Genomic DNA, 24,245 nt, shown 5'->3' on the forward strand with positions numbered 1-24,245 from the left:
AATTATAGGTAGGGAATCGCCTTCGCCTAAGAAAGCGTACCTCAAATGGTTTGGTAACTCTTTAAGTTCTAATTTAGGGGGTATTACAATTGAAGGCGGAATTGGTCCATCTTCTCGAATCAAAGGCTCTAGGTCCTTATCTTCTAATTCTTCTCCCATTATAGGTTCTATTATTTCTTCTTTTTGAACAATGTCATTGACACATTCTTCAACCAAGTCTAGTTTCATACAAGCGAATTCCTCCATAGGATATTTCATCGCTTTGTTCATATTAAACTCGATCTTATCTTCTCCTATCCTTAAAACTACTTTTCCTTCCGACACATCGACTAATGCATGTCCCGTGTTCATAAACGGTCTACCAAAAATTAGCGGACAATTAACGTCATATGCAAAGTCTAATATAACAAAATCGGTGGGAAAAATAAATTTGTCAACTTTAACTAAAACGTCCTCAATTATACCATATGGTCTCTTAGTGGTTTGATCCGCTAATTGCAAAACCATATTGGTACGTTTAATATCTTCTTCTAAACCTAACTTATTAAAAATAGACAACAACATTAAGTTTATACTCGCTCCTAAATCACAAAGACAACTTGGGAATTCAATATCTCCCAATTTACACGGAATAGTAAAACATCCGGGATCTTTGAGTTTGGTGGGCAAATTTCTTGACACTATTGAACTACAGTCCTCAGTTAGTGAAATGGATGAAATTCATTCCCAACTAATCTTCTTTGAAATTAAATCTTTTAAGAACTTACCATAGTTAGGAATTTGCGTAATCGCATAAATAAACGTCAAATTAATATGCAAATTTTTAAGTTTGTCCAAAAATGTTAAAAGCTGTTTGTCATAGTCCTTATTTCGGACTTTGTGTGGAAAAGGTGGTTTGGGTACAAATGCTTTTGTACTTGAGTCAATTGGTGAACTTTTTGCACTTAATGTATCTTCTTTGGATTTTGGTAAATCAGTTCCTTGTAAAGTTGAGTCTTCGGGCATTTCCGGACCTAAGTAATTTTTTCCTGAACGAAGAGTGATAGCCTTTACATGCTCTTTCAGATTTTCTTCTGTATGGCTGGGAAGACTTCCCTCTTTTCGGGATGGAATTGATTTAGCAATTTGTCCAATTTGAACCTCCAAATTATGGATGCTAGATGAGTGGTTTTTAATAAGCTGGTCGAATTTATTTTCGATCCGTTTAAAACCATCGTCGTGATTACTTATTTTTTCACCGATAGCATCTATAAATTTGTCGATTTTAGAAGATAAAGTGCTAATCGTATCTCTTGATTGATTTTGATAATTGTTGGTATGATTTTGATTAGCATTTGCATTATTATTATTATCTTTCCAATTAAAGGTAGGATGATTCCTCCATCCAGAATTATAAGTACTAGAATAAGGATTATTAGTATGGTTTTGCCCTTGGACAAAATTTACCTGTTCGACCTCGCTCATACCTTCATAATCCACATCCGTTTGGACTAGATTACCATTGGCATCGCATGGTACCATAAACCTATCAATTTTGTGCGATAAAGCAAAAAATTGAGCTTGTAACATTGCGACTGGATCAAGATTCACTATACCTTTAACTGACGATGTGTTTGAGGATGATGGTTTCGCCACCGGTATGTGTCCATGTTCCGCGGGCCACATACTGCTGTTGATTGCCATTTCCTCCAAAAGTTCTCTTATTTTGGCTGCTGTTTTCTTCATAAATAATCCTCCCGACATAACATCTAATGAACCTCTAGTTGTAGGATTTAATCCATTATAAAATGTTTTCATTAGAAGTGCATCAGGCAATTGGTGGTGTGGGCATAAACGTTGAAGTTCTTTAAAACGTTCCCACGCCTCATAAAGAGTTTCATTATCATTTTGAGAAAAAGATGTTAACTCTTTTATGACTCTTGCGGTTTTTGCTAAAGGAAAATATTTTGACAAAAATGCTTGGGTAGTTGGTCCCAAGTTTCAAATGTTGCGCCTGACATAGAAGTTAACAACTCTTTGGCTCTATCCTTCAAAGTGAAAGGAAAGAGGCGAAGTTTGATTGCTTCGGCGGTCACATCTGTTATTTTAAAAGTGTTGTAAATTTCTAAGAAATTTGTCAAGTGGGTGTTAGGATTTTCGTTAGGTAACCCATAAAATGGTACATTATTTTGCAATATATTAAGCAAAGTTGGCTTAATTTCAAATTGGTGTGCGTTTATTTGGGGTCTAACTATGCTATTTGTTACACCGGCTACTCCTAGCCTAGCGTAATCCATAAGTGTTGCCATATTTTTTGGATGTGATTCTGAATTTTGTTTTTTCTTTATTTTTCTTGTCTCTCTTTTTCTTTTTAATTGTCTTTTCAATTTCTGGTTCAATTGGGTTTGGTGCAATGCCTGAACTTCGAGAACTGCGCATGAACTTGAAATTTTCGCACGAACCGAAACTACCTTCAAAACAGAATTTGAAAAATAAATATCTTAGTAAATAAAAATAAATAAAATATAAAAGTTGTATAAACCCAGATTCGAAATAAAACACGAAAAATATAAAATTTTGTTAAAAAATTTGGCGTTCCCCGGCAACGACGCCAAAAACTTGTTGAGCGATTTCCGCAAGTGCACGGTTTTGCTTGTAGTAATAAAAAAATATCGATCCCACAGGGAACGTTTTTCAACAAAAACTTATTTAAGTGCAATTTAAATACGATTTAAGGTTTATAGAAATAGATAATCGTTATTTGAAATTGGTTTTGAAATTGATAGAATAAGAATTAGGCTAGAATATGTAGAATGTTAGAAATCAATTCTGTTTTGAATATGAATTACGAAACAGAAACGTTTAGTGTTTAAAATAAGATAATAATTGTATTCGTTTGCATTAAGCAAAAAAAACAACTTTGAACTTTGTATAAACTATGAAAATGCAATAACGTAAACTCCTTCAATTAAAAGGCTTTGAACCACAGACAATCTTCCTACGGTCGGTATAGATTGCTACCTTAACCAAATTAATTCTCGATCATTCTCAGAAGTGCTACATAAAAATTTATTGAATTGCATGAACTTTATTAGATGAAGTATGAATTTGATACAAGTTTACAGAGAATAAAAAGCATGGAAGCATTCAAACGACATGAGAGTTCCGGGTCGTCAATCCTTTCCTCATACCTCGTTAGAGTTTGTCAGGCTCGTGGGTCGAATCCTCTACTTAATCTTCTCGCTGAATCTTCGGAATTGAGACGGGTACTTCTACTACCAAAATGTAAACTAATATTTAACTGATCTTAATCTAAATCTAATTGATACTGTGTTTGTAATTAGTTGGTAAACAATGTGTGTACATCAGATTGTTTTTACAAAATTAAACTTCTAACTCTGAATCGTTTTTGACTCAGAATTCCTACATAAATTATGTACTAAATCTTTTCTTCAATATATCTTCAACTCTAAAATCAACTCCTATTTATGGTTGTTGAAGAGTCGAGTCTAGCGGATGTGTCTGCTGTGAAGAGACGTTTCTATCCAATCGAACGGACGCGTATCTTTGAAATCGGACATGTGTAAATTGTGCTGCCTGAAAATCTGAAGTTACCGAGAATGGAAATTCTCAGCCGTGAATAGGGAAGCAGTTTTAAGTGTTCAGAACGCAAAGGAGGAAGAGCTGGGCGACGCGTGTCGCGACCGTGAATGGGGAATCTCGATCGCGACACGGGATGTTTGTCTTGTCTCTGACTTCGTTCCTCGTCTTCGTTTCGGTGCGTTTGATTTTCGTCGTCTTTGACTCCATTTGTAGGGTTTTTCCTTCGTTTCTGACCTCTTTTCATTCCTATTTGGATTTTACCAAATATTTAGGTACCTTGCATGAAAGAAACATATTCGGACGTAACAGTATGCTAAATAGATATAATCAGCACGAATTCATAGCAAAACTGAGGTAAATATTGATGATATTTTAGGTATATTTTGGGCTTAACAGAAAGTATGCCGCTAAAAGAAGGAAGTGGGAAAGAAGGTGGTATAGTAGACAGTTACGGATCTTACTGGCTGGCAACTAGATCTACTTAGGGCGGTTATAGAACTTCTTGGACTGACTGGAACTTACCAAGAACGTGGGTAGTTACTACATGAAAGGAAGTGAGAATCAACGTTTATTGGCTCAAGAGGAAGAAATGGTATAAAGAAGAAAGAAATTGAAGGAGCAAGACACAACCAATCAATCAATCAAACACATAAACTAAGCAGAATTCATACAATTCTCCAAATGGACTTTAGCTACATCTACAACTTTAGTTAATTTACTTTTTATTCAACTTTCCATTTGTAAGTTCTAGCTCTAGTCCCCTCGTTATTCATTTTTCAATCTTATTCATTTTTACCTTTGTTGACATTATTTTCAGTATAGTTATAATCAGTCTTCTAGATTCAACTACGAACTTTAGGTTTTTTTCATGTCCTTTAAGTCTTTTACGCAATCTTTTGATTAGAGGTTAGATCTAATTTACGTTTTGTAGTTTTTCCACAAAATTACTACACACTCGTACACCAATCACCAAAGGCGTTAAACAATTATATATTTTTTTTATTTAAATAAACTTAAAAATAAAATTTTATTTTTATGGGCAAACAAAATTATGTTTCTTAAAAAATGTTAAATTGTGCGACTTGTTAACCATTAACAACAATGTTATCAGGCTCGAACTGGACCGACCAGTTCCACCGGTCGAATTGAGAATCGGCTAAGAATCTGGTCCTTACTTCTCTCTCAACAAACCGGAAAGACCCGGGTTGAACTAGGACCCGTCAATCCGGCTGAAAACTGCTATATAGACCCACGTTTTTAACTTTTTTTAATAGAAATTAACTTCTTTTTTTTTCAATACAATGACTAAACAATAAAAAGGTAAAAACTAACCAAAACATAAAAACTAAAAAGTTTCAAATATACACTTCCTTAAAATTAAAAAGTAAAAAACTTTTGAAAGAAGTTCATGATTCTTTATGCCTACGATAATCGTGTTTTTTTTTATAGAAAAACATTTCTTTTGAAGCTTCAAATGCATATTGTTTTGAAATAAGTTTATTGTTGAGATTTGAAATACCCTTATTATTATAATTGTTATAAATATAAATATAATATATATATATATATTATTTATTTATTTGTTATATCATCTGGTCCGATCAATTCGAGTCAATCAGTCCGATCAAATAACTTCCAACCAAAATATAACTCTGATTTGATGTCCGGTCATGATTATGATAACATTGGTTAACAATATACTATAATTTTTTTATTAAATTTAATAAACGAAAGAGAGTCAAATTTTGATTAATGGACGAGATTCGTATATTTGGAAATCACATTTCCATTCCTACATTAAATTAGATTAACCAAACAAATCAACTATTCCCATTCCCTTCCTTACCATAGCACCTTCTAATCAGTTTATAGTTATTAACATTTGGGTGACATTTCTTTTTTCCAAATTTGTGTAGTTTTACATAAATTAATACATTACTATTATTTTTATATTATTAACATTGGGAGGCTAATTTCAAAGTATTATAATGCCAAGATAAAGAGTTTTTTTTAATGAAGAAATGATAAAGAATAATATTAAAAATCACAATTTATTCATGATAATAAATAATTTATACAATACTTTTTTTTTTATCATTGTTAACCTATAGCTATTTTATCTATTCTTTTATAAATTTTTAACCAAAAAATATCTTAATTTTTAAGATATTTATAATGTGATATATTTATTATTTTTTATCTACCTGTTTATATCGAATATAACAATTAAAAAAATAAAAATAGTAATAAAAGATAAAAACCAATGATATGTTTTTAAAAAAAACTAAATGTGTTTGGCGAGAGAAATAATAAATTATTTATGCTACTTTTAATGTCTCTTATCTACTGCTATTAGCTAAAGATGGATCGATCCCATTTTGCTCGGACAAATGTAGTTAGAAGTTTAATCTTATTTATTATTATTCGCTCCCATGACTTTTAAGTTGAAATTTTCAAACGTTTGTTTATGAAAGTAAAGTGTGTATATATTAAAGTAAATGGTAATTATGATATAGAGAAAGAGAGTAGGAGCAGGAACAGGAGAAAGGTGAGAAAGAGAACGCGTGTGAGACCCCACGTGCAGTGCAACCCACCCCCTCCTTTCCCACATCTTCTACTGACTAACGCAACCCGATTCTCATCCAAAACCCCCCCGCTTACTCGTAATCATCCTTGTCTTTTTTTTTGTAAAAAGAAGTATCTATTTTCATGATTATATTTATTTATTTTAATTCTAAAAATATTCCAAGAGGAGAGAAGATGAATTAGGGAAAAAAAATGCAAAAGAGGAAAAAGAAAAGATTGAATTCTCCACCAACTTTGTTGTTGTTCGATGAGCTCTTAGCAAGTCAACTGTTCCTCCTTCCTCCCTCGACGGAATTCTCAAAGTTTCTTTTCTCCTTTCCGCTAGAATAACCATAATAAACAAACTTAAACACTCACAGCAAGTCTTAGTCAATATTCACAAAGTGGCTCATTACTCTCTTTCACTTCGATTTGGTAATTTCAGATCAATCTTTCCTTTTCTGATCCTTTTTTTAGTGTGTTTTTGAAGCTATTTTTGACTTTTTTTTTTTTTTTTTTTAATGCGTTGAATCTTAAAATCAGGTGTAAAATGCAGACTTCAATATATGCAGTCAAAGGCAGCGGTAGTAGTTTAAACGTTGGTTTTGAGTCTCAAAAACGGTGGAGACTTCTTGCTCCTGGTAGTCTCGGTGGTGGTTTTAGGAAAAGAAGCTCTGTAATAGTGTCCTCTTTGAACGAGAACGGTTGCATGAGTGCCCATACTAATTGCTTTGGATTGCGGAGCGTCGATTCCGTTTCTATGGGAACCGAGCTCGTGCGAACTGCTTTTTCAAGGTCCCGTTCGGTTAAAGCTATAGCATCCGGTGAGTTGGTCTGAATCTTGATTTCTTCCTTAGATATTTTGTTGTTTGGAATTTCAATTGACGGTTGCAGTGATCTTATGAGTGACATTTGGAATATTCGATTCCAGGTGGAGATATTGAGGAAGCCGCTCCTATGAATCCGCATAAAAAGTCTACTGGGACTGTTTTGCCATTTGTCGGTGTTGCGTGTTTAGGAGCGATCTTGTTTGGTTACCATCTGGCGTATGTCTAAAGGACTACTCTAAATTATTCTTTGTTTACCTATATTTTGCGCCTTAGTCAATTGTACCGTATTTGCTGTTCTCAAATTTTTGTTTGTCATGGATTTAAGATCGTCTTGGTGGTGTCTACTGCTATTGAATTATTTAAGTATTAGGCTCACATTTCTTTGCTGCTTCAGGGTGGTGAATGGTGCTCTTGAGTATCTTGCCAAGGATCTTGGAATTGTTGAAAACACTGTCGTACAGGGTAAGATGAAACGGAATTGAGATGCCCGAATTTGCTTTCATGTGCTCTCTCATTTAATTGGTTGAGCCATAACATGCATTGATTACTTGAACAACTTGAACAGCAGAGAATGCATAGATAAAGCTTAACAGTAATAGTGTTGGCAAAATTGGTATAAACAGCAGAATGTTATTTTTTTCTCCTAAGGCCAAGAAAATAGGTGAATTGATATATCCAATCTTGTTCATCAAGGATTTTTTTTTTTTTTTGAAAAATAGTGTTATTCAGAAGTTTTCTAGCAACATACAAGATTACAATTGGTTATCTCTTTCTTCATCTTCTTTTTTGCTTACAGTATTAGCCGTTAATTATCATTAACATCGTTTGTGGTTCTCCATGTTGCAACATTGAGCAGGATGGGTTGTTAGCACACTACTTGCTGGTGCCACTGTTGGTACATTTACCGGTGGAGCATTGGCAGACAGGTTTGGCAGAACAAGAACATTTCAATTAGATGCCATTCCTCTCATAATGGGAGCATTTCTCACGTATGTCCTTTCTCGCTGTGTTTTTGGTTCTGAAATTCTGATCTATCATACTCCCCCCAAAACTAAAATCTTTTACCTTATTTTTCAGTACCACAGCACGGAGTGTTCAGACTATGATAATTGGCCGTCTACTTGCTGGTATAGGAATTGGAATATCCTCTGCTATTGTGCCACTTTACATATCTGAGGTTGTAGTTTATCTCAAAAGTCAAAACTGATGTTACTGCTACTATGGATTGTCCACAAGAGCTAATGCACTAACAGTTATTGCTTTGGTCAGATCTCACCAACTGAAATTCGTGGTGCACTGGGGTCTATAAACCAACTTTTCATCTGTATTGGGATTCTTTTGGCAATGGTGGCTGGATTACCATTAGCAGGAAATCCTTCATGGTATGTCTAGCTTGGATCTTTTGTTCCTGTTCCATGCTTGATTTTCTTATGCAAAGTCAACAACTCAACATATATCGTTATTTCTCTTTGCAATGCTGCTCTTAGTATTATATATAGTTCTGGTTCCTAAGGCCACCATCTGTTGACTTTATATACTTACACCAAAATTCTTGAAAATGGCATACCAAATTTGGCCTGATTCCGATTCATTTGTTGCTGCATGCAATTTGATATAGCACTCTGGCTAAGTTGTTGTGGGGGAGAAAAAGCTTTGGGGACTTTTCTCTTTTCAAAATAGTTTTACTTGGAGATGCTCATTGAGTTGGATAGGCATCATAGGTTTTGGAGATTAACATGATCTTCTGCCATGGTGTAAAGCCTATATGCAGGCTGGAAATTTTGTTATCCTAATGATGATTTTGTGAAACATAGGAAGAGTCAATCTATGTTTTTTTTTTGTCTTAGAAAATCTGTCCCCCAAATCAGCATAAAATTGTACTTTTCTGTTCAAAGTTGTTTGTCAAGAAGTGGATGATCTGAATATTGAAGCCAAGTTTAGCCCCAGCGAGCAGGATAGTTTAAATTCTTTTCTAAGAAAGTCGGAGAAAAGCTTACATCTACAATGTCATTAAGTTGATGCAGTCTTAGTTGGAGGTTCTTGATGAAAATTTACTACTTTATGGGACAAGTACATAATTTATGAGGTTAATATGGAAATTATATTTAATTGTCGCACGAGTCTCTATTGCCATATGGTGAGCAACAGCTAGATAGGAACAATTATGGGTTGGAAGTGTAGGAATTCATGTTTCAGCTCTCAGCTGAAGGAATGGCAGCGAACAACAATTAGGAATATTGAGGATTAATGATATCATGATCTGGATGGACCTCATGAATTTTTAAGTGCCCGTCTGTTTCCATTTTTTGGAACTGCTTTTTGCCTTTTATGTCTAAACTGGATACAAAAAGCGTTTGGTAAAAATTCGAAACAACTGCTTTTTAGATAAAAATCAACTAATATCTGCTGCCTATCCGTAACAGCAAACAGGAGCACCTGAAACAAACGGGCCCTAAATCTTGTGAAGGTTATGAAGTATTAAATTTTTTAATGTTAGATTAATTTATGGTCTTGGTTAAATTCTACCAGCTTCTAGAAATGACCAATTGAATGTTCAACTCATGACAGACTATATACAAGATGATATTAAATATGGATAAGTTTTAGTGAAGTGTTTTATGTTTTAATCTTTTTTTTTTGTCAATATGAAGCATTGGAAAATAGAATGGAAGAGGAAGTGAAGTATTGATAAAAAAAAAAACGAGAAAGGAAAAGTAATAATCCCTTTTCTTGCTAGCATTCAAAATAGAAGTTTATCTTGCATGCTAAATACAAATTCTTTTCTAAATGATCATTTGTGATGATTTTATGTGGATTATTTACTAGGTTTTGAAATGAAGCTGTCACACACAGAGCATATGTATTAAGATAGCTTGCAGGTGGCTACTTATTTTTAAAATTATATTACTCTCATTCGTGTATGACATCTTGCTTCTTTAAGTCGTTATTTTTTCCATGGAGATATATATATGTATATATGTGTATATATATATATATATTTTTTTTTTTTTTTTTTTGACTTCTCTCTTTTTATGCTGCCTATTAGGTGGAGAACAATGTTTGGTATTGCAGTTGTCCCCGCTGTCCTATTGGTACTGGGAATGTCATTTTCTCCCGAAAGCCCTAGATGGCTTTTTCAGGTTATCTCTCATTTAAGCCTTTGGATATTTATTTTAATGTTTCTTCTCGCAATCATGTTTAGATTATTGTTCTTACTAACTACAATTTGTTTTGCAGCAAGGCAAAATTTCTGAAGCAGAGAAGGCCATAAAGACACTTTATGGAAAAGAAAGAGTTTATGAGGTTATGCAAGACTTGGCAGCTGGAGGTCAGGGTTCTGGTGAGCCAGAAGCAGGATGGTTTGATCTATTTAGCAGCCGCTATTGGAAAGGTATCTGTAACAGTTATGGAGTTTGTTTCTTGCTTCATATTTAAACTGTGGATTGTTTGTTGAACAGAAAGTTTTAGCAGATGATATAATTGTCTCATGTGTTGAAATTTGTTTTCACTTCAAGGTCTTCAATGTTCCTAAATTTTAAATGCTTAACTGCAAATATCTTTATTTTACTTAATTATTGATGCATTGGTAAATGGACCACATAAACACATCTGACATGAGGTTTTGTTGAACTTGTAATTATTTGATTCTTAATATTAGTAATGCTGAGATGATGAATAATAACATATTAATTAATATTTATCACTGACGTTTGAAAGAAGGTTCAGCAAAAGCAAAATATTAGTCTACCAAATGCTAGGATATTCTAGAATATTATTAGCTTAAAAAAATATAAAATAAGAGTGTTACCGATATATAAGCTTGTGGTTATAGGTTGTTATAGTTTATTTCATAACCGACAAAATTAAGTATAAATAGGTGTTTGGGTTTGTGAATGTGCAGAGAAAATAATTGAAGCGAGGTGGTGAGTTTGTGTGCAGCAAAATTAATTGAGTAGCAAGGGGGTGTATAAGTGAAATTTGTATCTATGTTCTATACAAATTTTAATTCAATATTAACTAAATAATTTATTATCAATTAAGTCATCCATATTCAACAAGTGCTATCAGAGCAGACGGTTAGGGACCTGTCATCGAGTGCTTTAGGACTTTGCGATATATAAGTTTGTGGTTATAGGTTGTTACAGTTTGTTTCACAACCGACAAAATTAAGTTTAAATAGTTGTTTGGGTAGTGAGGTGGTGAGTCTTGTGTGCAGCAAAATTAATTGAGTCATCCTCTATACAAAATATTAACTAAATAGTTTATTATCAATTAAGTCATCCATATTCAACAAATGGTATCAGAGTAAACGGAGTAAACGGTTAGGGACATGTCATCGAGTGCTTTAGGACTTTGCGATCCGGATCATGGTGGTACGAGGTATTGTTAACATGCAGTCCGAGACGGTAAAAATTATTAGTCCGGAGCCATACTTGGTTGATTAAAGTTGATAACCAAGTCATCATAGCCAATATGTGTATCTCGGTGAGTACTTTTGAAAAACTTAATAATAATAATTATAGTACTTGGAATACTCGTATGCAATTTTATCTGTTTGGTCAAGATTTATGAGAGAAAACACTTGAGGCCTTCCAATAAAGAGGATGACAAGGGAGTTTCCCAAAAAGAGCCACCAGCTTCGTGTGAGATGTTACCAATCAAGAGAGAGGTTGGAGTATAAACATCAAGCGGTGACTGAGACGACGCCACTAAGGGGGAAAGTGGGACATGCACACGCTGCCACTAAAGACGTTGGTGGAAATGTAACCAAAATCACCATGCAAAAGGCTGCCACCTAAGAGAGTGGTGAACTCTAGACCATCAATAATAAGGAAGAGGTTGCCACCAAAATGAAAGGTGGAGCCTAAGACAATAGGCCCATCAAAAGAGTTGTCAAGGTGTAGCAACTAGAGGGGAAAGTGGAGCAGAAGGAAAACATGTCTAAAGGTGGCCTTTTATGTCGAGAAAAGGTAAGCAAAGTTTTTACAACAAACAAAAAAGACTAAGAGGGGCAAAGCATCAAGGAGCTGATGCTACTTGAAGCTTAGTCAAGAGCTTGAGCAAATTGACTAAGCTAAGGATGGCTTTCCAATATTGGCTAGAGGCTGATGACAACCAATGCAAACATGCGTAAGGCCACATAGATCGATCGAGACAAACAAGGAGTCACGTTCCTAACAAGGGGGGAAAACTTGATCATGTCATAAGCAATCAAGAAGAGCATGAGCATGCCATGTCTTGCAAGGAAAGGCAAGATAATAGGAGCTGGCAGAAGTCAACAAGAAAACAAAGACCTAATCTTAAGTATGCTAAATGTAGTGATCGAAGAAGCTATGATAAAAGGAGCCTACAACATATGAAGAAGCATCATCTAGTAAGGAGTGGATAAAGGCTATGGAAGAAAAATTCGAAATGCAATGTGGGATGGCAAGCAAGTACGAGGTATTAAAAGTTGGTGCCGAGTATTAATTAATGTCCATCACCGACGACTGAAAAGCAAAAGATTAGTCTACCACTTACTAGGATATTCTAGAATATTATTAGCTTAGAAAATATAAAAATAAGATTGTTACAGATATATAAGTTTGTGGTTATGGATTGTTTCACAACGGACAAAAAATAATTATAAATAGGTGTTTGGGTTTGTGAATGTGTAGAGAAAATTATTGAAGTGAGATGGTGAGGAGTGAGTATGTTATGTTTTGTACTAATTTCAATTCAATCCTAATTAAATAATTTATTATCAATTAACTCCTGCATATTTAACATAAGAAAAGTTGGGCTAGTCAAACTGCGTTCCGGCTTAAACATTTAAGGCTCAGCCCTTTTAGATATTATGGCTTCAAAATATAGCGCTTTCACTTGTAAAGGACCTAAATGAAATTTGAAGGTATATTCTTAAGATGGTCCTGCACTTTGGTTACTGTATTATTTTTATTTTACTATATTTTTGTTCCATCTAACTAGCATTCTGCCATGCAGTCGTGAGTGTGGGTGTGGCACTTTTCTTCTTCCAACAGATGGCAGGGATAAATGCTGTGGTGTATTATTCTACTGCTGTGTTCCGCAGTGTTGGAATTGCATCTGATGTTGCAGCAAGTGCACTTGTTGGGGCAGCAAATGTCTTTGGTATTTGATTTGTTTTCTTTCTTTCTTGCTGAGAGGGATGGAAAATTGAAGGTTCTTTTAACATTATTGGCCTCTTCCAGGAACAACTATTGCGTCATCTTTAATGGACAAACAAGGACGTAAGAGTCTCCTGATTACAAGTTTTTGTGGAATGGTATGTTTATGAAATGCCTTCAGCAGTTTACTTATATTTTCAGAATAGTATTTCTCTGGTCGAGCATGTATCATAAAAGCCTTTTTAGATTACCTTCTTCAGTCATTTTGGTTTTACAAACTTTTACATTTTATCCCAACAGCTTTGTTGCTGAAAATTCAAGTTTTTAATTTATTTTATTCTGTTGTAATTTTTATTTGGGTTCTACTCTTGATATAGCTGCCTATCCTCAATGTGGTCATTTCTTATTCATTCCCATGTGCATTTTGCTTGTATAGGCTGCTTCCATGTTGCTGCTTTCCTTGTCTTTCACTTGGAAGGTTCTGGCACCGTATTCTGGCACCCTTGCTGTTCTTGGAACTGTTTGGTAAGATACGAATTTTCGTTCATGGACTAGTGAAAGCTCCTGGAGTTTATGGTTATTTTTCTTTTGGCTGATAACACTTAAACATCTTTAATCTCAAATGCAGCTACGTGTTGTCTTTTTCACTTGGTGCTGGGCCTGTGCCTGCTCTTCTTCTGCCAGAAATATTTTCCTCCAGAATCAGAGCGAAAGCTGTTTCTTTATCCATGGGCATGCATTGGGTAAGTCATGAAGAAGAAAATTTCCATGCTAAATATAAGAGGCTTTACTTAAACGAAGAAAATTATGTTAGAAGAATTTGATGGCTGGCACTAGAATCTAGTGGGTAAATTTTGATCTATATCCGCTGAAATTAGCAGTAAATGCCAATTTAGTCGTTAGACCTTAATTTGTCAGTTAAATGTAAAAGCTCATTTAGTTAAAAAGTGCTGAAATCTTGTCAGATTGTCACTGAAAAGTGATGTGCACATTTTAATTGGACTTTTTAATGTCGTAAAATGATCTTAATATTAGAATTGGAGTAAAATATTCTAGCTTATCCCCTAACTGTTAGAATTTGACAACACATAAAAATATAATACCTTAAATAAAAATAAGTAAAAGTGATGTACACATTTTAATTGAATCTCTTAATGTTGTAAGATGATCTAATATTAGAAAGAATTGGATTAAAATATTCTAGTTTATTATCAAACTGTTAGAATTTGACAACACATAAAAAATACCTTCAGATAAAATATAAAAATGAAGAAAAAACTTAGTTAAAAAGTGCACAATATATTTCAATGCTAATTTGGTCAAATTTTGGCTAAAAGAATATACATTACATTTGTTACAAGTTGAGACATTTCTATGTTGTATCTGTACCAAGTATTTTCATGTTACATTTATGCAAGTTCTCAAGTATTTTTAGCTAGAGGCGCAAATTTGATTTAGTGCTAAGTTCAAGGGCATGAATAAGAAAGCATTAGGCAAGTTAGCAATTACCTGGACAATAATAGAACGTGACTACAGTTCAGATCAAAATCAAATAACCACTTGGCTAATGTAATCAATGTATTTGTCATGTAAAACCATATTTATGCTAGTCGTAATTGATTCGTGATAGTAAAATTGATGGAAGCTGTGAATTCAATTGTGTATAATAACACTTGGTTTTGTTTGGCAACAGATCTCGAATTTTTTCATAGGTCTCTATTTCTTGAGCGTTGTAAACAAGTTTGGGATCAGCACTGTCTATTTGGGATTTTCAGCTATCTGTGTTCTTGCCGTTTTTTACATAATAGGAAATGTTGTGGAAACAAAGGGAAAATCCTTGGAAGAAATCGAGCGAGAGCTTAGCCCTTTATCTTGATCGCATATAGATACTCCTCGAAAGTTCACGTGCTAATAATTTCTGTGATACGAGATCCCCCTTATGATTTTTTTTTTTTTTTTGGTTTCCCCCCCCCCCCCCCCCCCCCCCCTCTAATGAGGCTTTTCTTCTTGAGCCCCGTATTCCTTCGAAATGTTGAAATGTTGAATTAGTTGCAATCAGCTGTTAGAGAACTATCATTATTACCACTTGTGTAATCGTGAAACTGAAAGCAACACAAATTTTGGTAGTTCAATCTAAATCATAATGTTTTCAAGAGTTTCTTTGGTATGATTCTTGGTCGAATTTCATGTATATATATTGAAGAGGTGGTGTAATTGTAACAAGGATCAGATGCAAAATAGGCGTTTTTGGTTACAATATCCAGGAATTCCCTCTTAAACCCCAGGAAGCATGAATTGGATATGTAATGGAGGTAATTGAAAGGCAGATGGTGTATTACTTCTAACTTCTTAAGTATTCAAATTCAAATACTCTCTCAAGTATTCAAGTTCAAACACTCACTAATGGCAGCCGTAAAAGATGCAGAAATAACTCATAATAATTACTATCTTAATTTTTCTCAGGGTGAATTGCAATACTTGCTTGAGAAGCATGTTTATATTTTTAGATCGACTACAACACTGCTAAACTAGACATTTTTATTGTCTACTTTCTGAAAATACATTTAATATATATATTATCACTTGACACCATTTATACTTCATTTCTTATCCTTTATGCAATTCAATTTCATACCTCAATGAAAGGTTCAAACTCTTCATGTAAACTATTGCGGAGGATTTTTTTTGCGCTGTTCCACAATTGTTTGAATTGTGAAAATGATATGATATTTTTTACTGTTTTCTTTAATTTGTTTTGACAATGTGTTTGTTTATCAACACTAGCAATATGTCAACCAATCATGTTTTGTGTGCGATCACGTGGAACGGCCAATGGAAAATAGAAGGAAAAGCCATGACATACGTGAGAATAAATCGAAGTTGCTTCGACTTTCAACAAAAGTCAACTTCGAGTTTTTACAAGAGTCTACACTTTTACACGTGTTGATTCAACCTCATTTGACCTACATATGGCCACGTAAATAAGTTACGATCCAAACAAAATTCTTGACTTAGTAGTACCCATTGTTGATTCCAACGATGGTCAATGCTTCATAGAGTATTGCTCAATGAATATAACCGATGCAATATGTTACTTTTGAATCGTGAATAATATATGCACAACTACCGCGAGTTATGAAGAAGAAGAATGTGAGGACGAGTAACCTCCCGAAAGACATTATACGTCCAAACCCTGTGTCAGTTCAATCAAGTTGTGATCTCACCGTTGAAGTTGACACTCATCAGCTAGGCAAAGAAAAGATCATGAATTTCAACCTCACATCCAACCTTGATTTAGTTGATATAATCGAGAATCCATTTTTTGATCCCAAAGAAATTATATATGAAGAAATTATTTGGGGTCCTTATAACCCCAATGATGATGATGGTGATGATGAAGAACAACCTATTCGGCAGAAACAACCTCATCGTCAAGGTGTTTCCGAAATAAATACACGACCAGACCATGTCCAATTAAGTATCTATTAAGAAATACTGGTCCATTTCGATGGTTGCCAAAGGTCTATGATGCACTTATGATTCCTATGGTACCTAGTGCATCAAAAGAGGTGATCAGTTTAAAGGTACATGATATATTCTCGAGTATCCAAACTTGTACAAAAGTTCAAATCAATTAAACTATGTTGGTACCAATCTAAATTCAACAACATATATAATCATACCTGAAATGCGTGTACTAACCCACTTAGTTGATATGGAATGAAGCTATCTCTCAATCTATTATTCTTCTTTAAATTACTTATCCTTTGCAAAAATTGCTTTCATATCACCAAATCTCAATTTAGTGATAAGTCCGAACTCCAAATCTCCAAATTTGAGTTCAACTCTTTTGACATTGAACCACATCTCTCTATGTTCCGATTTAAGTTAAGTAATCTCTATAGTTATTATATCATGACATCTGAGAGTAGATAATGATATGGTGTATAATGAAGATTGGGCCCCATATGGTTCTCAAAAGGCCATTAATCCATACTATTGGATCGGCCCATTAAGGGTCCTGGAGGCTTTTGACAAAAATAACAGGGATAAGTGGCCTTGGACCTCAAACACGCGCCAAAGCCATTTGGTACGGGAATTTAGATTCCAGACCAATATGGTGGTGACACGTGTATCCAAACTCATTTCCAAATATCTATAAATAGGAGTTCAATTCAAAGAAGAAGGGACACAATTCTATATATGCAAACTCATTTACATTCTCCCTAAACTTTGTATTCCCGTACTAATTTAGGCATCGGAGAGGATTCACCGGTCTCCGGCCCCCTATCTAACTGTTTTCTATCTTACAAGTCCCTGAAAGTTGTATTCAAGTACGTTGAGGATATTCCGATATCAGATAATGTGAACAGTTCCCTATCCACCAAATGTCCGAAAGAACTCCTTTTACATATTTCTATCTGATTTTTTTGACAATTTACTATTCACTTTCTTCATTACCTTCAAGTCAGCACTCATTATGATTAATGTCGTTGCATTCAAGTTAAAGGGATACTTGAATCATTTGATGCCTTTCAGGTCTAGAGGTACTCCTCTCTTTCTTCTCTTAGAATTTTTCTTAGAAGAATTCTTGGTTGAAACCTTCACATTATAGAAAAAATTGGCATTTAATGTAAGGGAAACAAGAAAACAAAACTACTTCGCAGTTAACCCAACTACGAAAATAAACAAGGTTAAAACATTTCGCAGTTGAAGCAACTGCAAAACATATGATTAAACTGCGAAGGCAATTGTTTTCACAATTCCTGCAATCCCTTCGCAGTGTATGCGAAGATACTTCTCCATTCAATTGTTTTCATAGTCATGAAAAACCTTCATTGCGGAGAAAATTCAAATGACTTGTATGGATTTCTTCTGTAATTGCTTCCACTGCGAAAGGTTTTCATAACTCTGAAACTATCGAGCTGCTGAAATAAGAGTATTTCTAACACATTCAATCATGCAAATACATTCTAAATAGGTTTTCAATGCATAACCATGCTACTAAAAATCATGTTAACCCTAAATTATACGAAAAACTATACCCTAAACCCTAGCAAATCCCTAAAATCACACGATTTCATGTTATTAGATGCAAGGAGATTGAATCTTACCATCTTTCCGACCTTTTCTATTGAATTTGATGCAAAAATCCATCGAAATTCGCAGCAGTTGTTCGCAGCAAAAATCTCATTCAAAGGTGTCTGTAGTTGCTTCGCATAACAACTTGTTCATGGTAATGATTCTACTACGGTGCCACAAATTCGCAAGCTGATCCTAAGTAATCGTTGTTGTTCATTGCATTCCGGAGCAACTACTTTGTTAGGATTGGAGAATTGTTGCGACTCTTCTGAATAGCCTGGATTCCCCCGTCGAGTCACTTTGAAAGTGTTTAGTTTGATAAGATGTGTTCTAATGAGTCTAAAAATATAAACAAACTTCTCAATTGAACCAGTTTTACAATTAACCCATTTTCTAATTTTTTTTTAATTAGATATGATTTTACCTTAACAGTAAAATTTATAATAATTTGAGCCCCTTCTCAAATATTTGCAATTTGCAATCAGTCGTTATATTTACTGAGAATTTTCATTTTGTGGATTTGAATGATTATTAGCAATTTGAAGTTGTTGAGTCATACTTTACTTTTTGAACTATAGAGAAAATCGCATTACAAGTATTATTGATCCATTATGGCTTGGCAGCCCTAAACACAATAGAAGTAATCAAATCATTGCTTCTGATAGGCTAAAATACCAAATACCAGATATTCGAGGCCAGTCCCCAAATATTGAACTTGAGGCGTATTTTGAGGCTAGTAAAAGGTATATTTCAGACATGATTCGTCAGAATAAAAACAGCAAGCAGCTCTTGGCTTAAATGGAAAACATATTTGCTTCAGATGGATTCATTAAACCTATATTCTTCTCATATCATCTTCTGGTACCATGCCGAAAGGTATATGATATTTCTTTTCTTGAAAGAAGCTATAGGATATTCTTCATGGCTTGATTTGAATTTAAATGTATTATCTCAACATGCAAAGCAAAACACTATGAGCATTGTCTGAGAGCAGGACTTTCATATGCATGGTGATTTCTACATGTTTGCTTTCCTTTCCCATCTTTCCCTTGTGTCAAGCCTGCATAACAAAACAACATAAAGACCATTATGAAAACGATAAATGTTCGTCCAAAAGCCACATACATGTCATAGTTAACCAAAGCTAACTGCAATTTGCAAGGTTCGTGTCAAAATCACATGCTCCTGAACATAATAAAACACATTCCAATGGTCCAATTTTTTTTCCAGTAAAATACAAAAGGTATAACAAGAGAAATCCTGGCGGATCAATTTTGAAATTCCAGATAGGATTCAAGCTCATGAAAAAAGGAAGAGGGATGCCAACCCACTTTACAGCGCATTGTTTCAAAGACTCCCAATGGTCCGAAAAATCAATTGCACTAATGTGCATGGCCAACCATTTTTCACACATTAGGTATTGCCATCTCTGCTTTTCTTTTCTTCATTTAACATTACAATTGAAATAACCCTAAGGTATCAGGGAAAAAATAGTGATACCAGAGATGTGCGCACATGCATCCCTGAAGGTGTCTTAAATCTAAGAATCCCACATATCAAGAATCTACACTTGTATGTTAAATCTTAATTGTCTTAAGATAATCAATAGCAAGTGTTTAATGGGAAAACATACCCCCAATATAGCTTCTGACGCTTCTTTTGTAAATCAAGTGCTGCCACATTGTTTTGCTGAGCAGAGAAAGCAATGTTGCCTTGGCTTCTTTTCAAGTCAGAGGCCTTTGAGTGTTCAGTTTCGCTAACTGAAGTTTTACCGTCATCATGATTCAGGTCTTTGCAATAAGACCTGCCATTGCCATCTGAAAAATCCATATAAAGTTATGAGTTATGTAACAAAGAATACAGTAACACCTTGCAAAGCCACCTTTTAATTTCTTGTGAATCTTTGATTTTATCTTCAATCTCCTCCTATGTAGCTCCTAAAAGAGGCAACAATTAAAAATTCAATAAATAATTGATATGGAATAAACTAATACATATATATTAAAATTAAGAATTCTTCTAGAGTGAAACATGCTTCTCTCTGCATTTCCTTATCACTCACATAACACCCCGTACTTCATTTTCTGATTATCTTCTAACTTTGCAGACCGGCAATTATTTGTGTTCAAATTACACTTCTCCAAGGCATAAGCTTGCACAAAAATGATGTTAACTTTGTTATGATTAACATTTTCTCCCTCAGCCACTACATACATGCCCTCATCATTTGTTAACACGAATAAGGGCAACCAAGGAAATTAAGTGAAAGATTTCAGTTACCAATTTGAATTACTGTAGGATGTACAATAGAAAACAAAATACCACCACTTGCATTGCTGACCATCAAGAAATTCATTGTAAACAGCCAACAACAGGAATAATGCATCACACTGATTGCTAACTATGTATGCATTCTCAAAACAATATTTGTAGAACTTTCTTCTCAGGAACATGAAATGAAAGTTCCTCCGACTATATAACGAAGGAAAAATATTACTACCCTTCCACCTTAATTTCCAAAGAAGTGTCAATCTCATAGCAAAGCAAGATAAATGGACCTAATAGGAACTTGATCCTACAAGTAAATCCAATGCGAAGACCACCAGACTATGGGGCCATTTGTTCCAATATAATAATTAACAAGAGCAACTTCACCCTGTTAAGGGTCTTTTTTCAGCTAACAAACTACATTAACCATATTCAACCAATAGGTTTGTAACTCCATGCTGCTACTTTTTAGTTCATGAACAATTCAAAGAGAGAACATTGGATTCGCGAAATGCAGAGTTGCCCAGACAAGGTGGACTTGATGCATACTATTATAACAATAAAAATGTCCTGCATGGATAAAGTGCGGCAACTTTACTAATTGGCTAAATCAAAAATCAAACTACTTTTAGCATGATGAGTTCGACCATCATTCTAATTTCCCTTTGGAGGTTTTCATAATTTTACCAGGAATAACCCACAGCATGCTCATTACTAAGCTAGTGGAAGTTCTCCATGACGGAGCTACAAGATTTACATAAAAATGTTAGAATTCATTTGAATTCATGTCCTGGACATGATTTATTCCAAAGAAAGTGAGAACGAAAATGGAAAGTCGTACGTTCAATATTCAGAACTTTGAAAAAGAGAAAATTATGCGAACCAATTACAATAAAGTAACTTCAATCCTTCCAATTGCTTATAACTCAACTTTCACACACAGAAGAAAGAAGAAATTCCAATGGACAAATGAATAGAAGAAAAGAAAAATGGATCCTTATAGTATCAAATGAAGATGTTAATACAAATGAGGGTTTTGAGATCATACATGGAGCTTGGAAACCTGATCTTGAGAGATACGAGTGGGCTTGAAACCCGGCTGTAAAGATGGTGTTGATGTTAAAGCAGTTTCTCTTCTCTCATCATCTTCTTCTTCTATTTCCTCTTCTCTATTCATCTTTTCACCGCTGTTTGTTCCCCTCATTCTCGAACGACAATGTTAGCTTTCTCACTATTACTATGGCGGTCAATATGGGTCACAACACTATAACACGATTCACGTAACATGGAAATTAAACGAATTAGGATTGAGATAAATGGGTTTGGGTCAACATGCTTAACCCGTAAAATAAACGGGTCGGGTCGCGGGTTGACTCGTGAATTCGTTATAACCCGTATAATTTAGACGAGTTTATGGGTCGTGTCAACCCAACCCGCGAATCCATCTAACCCGACCCATCTAACCCATATATCATGTAAATATAAATTTTTTTATGGATATTAAAGTAATTTTAATTTTTAACCTTAATATATATACAGATTAGTAGATTATAGAACACGTTAGGTTTCTAACTTTCTTTCCCTAACAATTTGTGCTGCCTGCCTCTCTTCATTGACATCTGGTGAACACTTCAGTCTCTAGCTATAAGTAAGTCTTTTGTTGAGTCAACTTCTAGTAGGATATGTCTAACTTCTGATTGTTGGTTTTCTATTACAATAGATGAGTATATCTGTTTGACCAGACATTTTATTGATAAAGATTGGAATGTTCAAAAGAGAATTTTAAACTTTTGTTGTTTGTCTCCTCCACATAATGGTGTAGCTTTGTGTGAAAAAATTCACAATTTCTTGTGTGGTTGGAAAATTGATGGTAGAATTTTTTCACTCACTTTGGATAATGCAAGTGCAAATGATACATATGTGGACTTGTTGAAAAATTTATTGAATAGCAAGGGTGGTCTATTAAACCGTGGATATTTTTTCCATATGAGATGCTCTGCTCACATTCTAAATTTAATAGTTCAGGATAGGTTGAAAGAAATTGATGACTCAGTTGGAATGCATTGCATCAAAGACTAATGAACAAGATACTAATTCTGTTGTTGTTTTGGATTTTAGACTTTTGATGTTATCTTGTTGAATTTGTTTTGTTAGTTTGTATTGGATTTTATTTTTTCATATGCAATTATGCATGTTTTTATTTTCTTTTTCATTTTGTTTAGTTGAATATTTTTTTTAATATGAAGTTGCAAAATTAAATGGGTTAGCCAGGTTGTCACGTTCAACCCGCTTCTTAAATGAATCGTGCCGAGTCGACCCATTTATTAAATGGGTTGGATCAGTGTTGGGATAAATGGGTCACCTGAGTAAGTTGACATGGCACGTTTACAACCCGCGAACCCATATTGACACCCTTAACTATTCCACATTAACCTTTATTTTATTTTAATTTTTTGTGTGGATGGCAAATTACAAACTGAAATTTTAATTTGGTTGAGTTTTAATTTTGGTTTAGTTGATAATAATCGATTCGGTTATTTAAAAAAAATATCAGTTATAACCAAACTTTATATAAATGTAAAAGTAATTTACATATATAAATAAAAGGGTGAGATTGGTGTCACAAGAGCTTATGATTTGACAAATAGCTTATAGTGTGACATAATAAAACTACATAGTTTTGGTAAGGAGGTAGAAAATTGTTTTTCTTTTTAAATATACTTTTCCGATCTTTCTAACCTCGTTTTTTGAAAAATTTTATATTGTTAGATTCGTCTAAATTAGACGGTCATTTTGAGATCCTTGAAGTTCAAGTAAAAAAAATTCCGGTGAACGGAATCCGGCGATTAGATGAACGTTTTTTAGCGAGAAAAAAAATGCCCAAAAAATTCTCAAAACATTCCAGAAAATGTAAAACATTATTCTGAGAAACTTCAATTCTTGTGTCGAAGCGAAATTGCTTACGGTTTAGTCCCAATAAAACTTTTTCCTTAATTTTATCCATTTTACATGCTTCAACAATTTATTGGGTCAAAACCGTAAGGAATCTCGCTTTGAGCCAAGAATTAAAGTTTATTAAAATAATGTTTTACATATTTTGGAATTTTTTAATAATTTTCTGGACACATTTTTGGTCTTACCTTTTAACACTATGTGTTGGAAAAACAAGCACATATTGTTGGACGCCAGCACGTTGTTCTATATCAGTGTACAAATTGTTCTAATTAGTGTACCAATTGTTTAAAATCATTGTATCAATTTTTCCAATAAAATAATTATATTGTTCCAACAAAATTCTTTAAATTATTCCAACAGAATACTTATATTGTTCCGACAGTGTACAAAATTGTTCCAAATCAGTGTATCATTTGTTCCAACATAATACTTATATTGTTCCAATAGAATAAATCAGTGTACCAATCATTCCAAAGCAGTGTACCAATTGCTCCAACTCAGTATACCAATTGTTCCAACATAATTAATCCTTATATTCTTCCAACAGAATAAATCTGTGTACCAATTATTTCAAATCAGTGTACCATTTTTTCCAACAGAATAGTTATATTGTTCCAACAGAATTGTTATATTGTTCCAACAAAATACTTATATCATTGGGTCGTACAGTTTAGTCCGAATAAATCATTTTCCTTAATTTTATCCATTTTACATACTTCAATAATTTATTGGGACTAAACCGTAAGGAATCTAACTTTGAGTCAAGAATTAAAGTTTCTTAGAATGATGTTTTACATTTTCTGGTTTTTTCTCACAGAAAAACAGCCACAGGATCGCC

General features: G+C 34.1%; 2 protein-coding genes and 1 non-coding gene across 3 annotated transcripts; 2 read left to right on the forward strand and 1 right to left on the reverse strand.

The window, feature by feature from the left end:
* The first annotated feature begins 1,813 nt into the window (after window positions 1-1,813).
* On the forward strand, window positions 1,814-1,920 carry LOC136215884 (small nucleolar RNA R71). Its single transcript, XR_010682887.1, has one exon. It is a non-coding gene; the product is annotated as a small nucleolar RNA R71 (small nucleolar RNA).
* Window positions 1,921-6,213: 4,293 nt separating this feature from the next.
* LOC136201705 (plastidic glucose transporter 4) lies at window positions 6,214-15,475 on the forward strand. The gene is made up of 14 exons (XM_065992259.1): window positions 6,214-6,582; window positions 6,691-6,971; window positions 7,079-7,193; window positions 7,372-7,439; window positions 7,834-7,966; window positions 8,055-8,154; window positions 8,247-8,359; window positions 10,024-10,117; window positions 10,215-10,368; window positions 12,960-13,106; window positions 13,187-13,260; window positions 13,539-13,627; window positions 13,731-13,845; window positions 14,796-15,475. The coding sequence occupies exons 2-14, from the start codon at window positions 6,698-6,700 to the stop codon at window positions 14,976-14,978; spliced, it is 1,659 nt and encodes a 552-aa protein (XP_065848331.1). The 5' UTR covers window positions 6,214-6,582; window positions 6,691-6,697; the 3' UTR covers window positions 14,979-15,475.
* A 3,397-nt stretch (window positions 15,476-18,872) lies between these two features.
* LOC136201721 (uncharacterized) lies at window positions 18,873-21,669 on the reverse strand. Its single transcript, XM_065992260.1, has 4 exons — window positions 21,501-21,669; window positions 20,067-20,121; window positions 19,818-20,001; window positions 18,873-19,244 (listed from the first exon to the last, which is right to left on the reverse strand). Exons 1-4 carry the CDS (start codon window positions 21,654-21,656, stop codon window positions 19,202-19,204), a joined length of 438 nt encoding a protein of 145 aa, XP_065848332.1. The 5' UTR covers window positions 21,657-21,669; the 3' UTR covers window positions 18,873-19,201.
* Window positions 21,670-24,245: the final 2,576 nt, after the last annotated feature.

The sequence above is a fragment of the Euphorbia lathyris genome, chromosome 1 (genome assembly GCF_963576675.1).
Source record: "Euphorbia lathyris chromosome 1, ddEupLath1.1, whole genome shotgun sequence".
Classification (NCBI taxonomy): domain Eukaryota; kingdom Viridiplantae; phylum Streptophyta; class Magnoliopsida; order Malpighiales; family Euphorbiaceae; genus Euphorbia; species Euphorbia lathyris.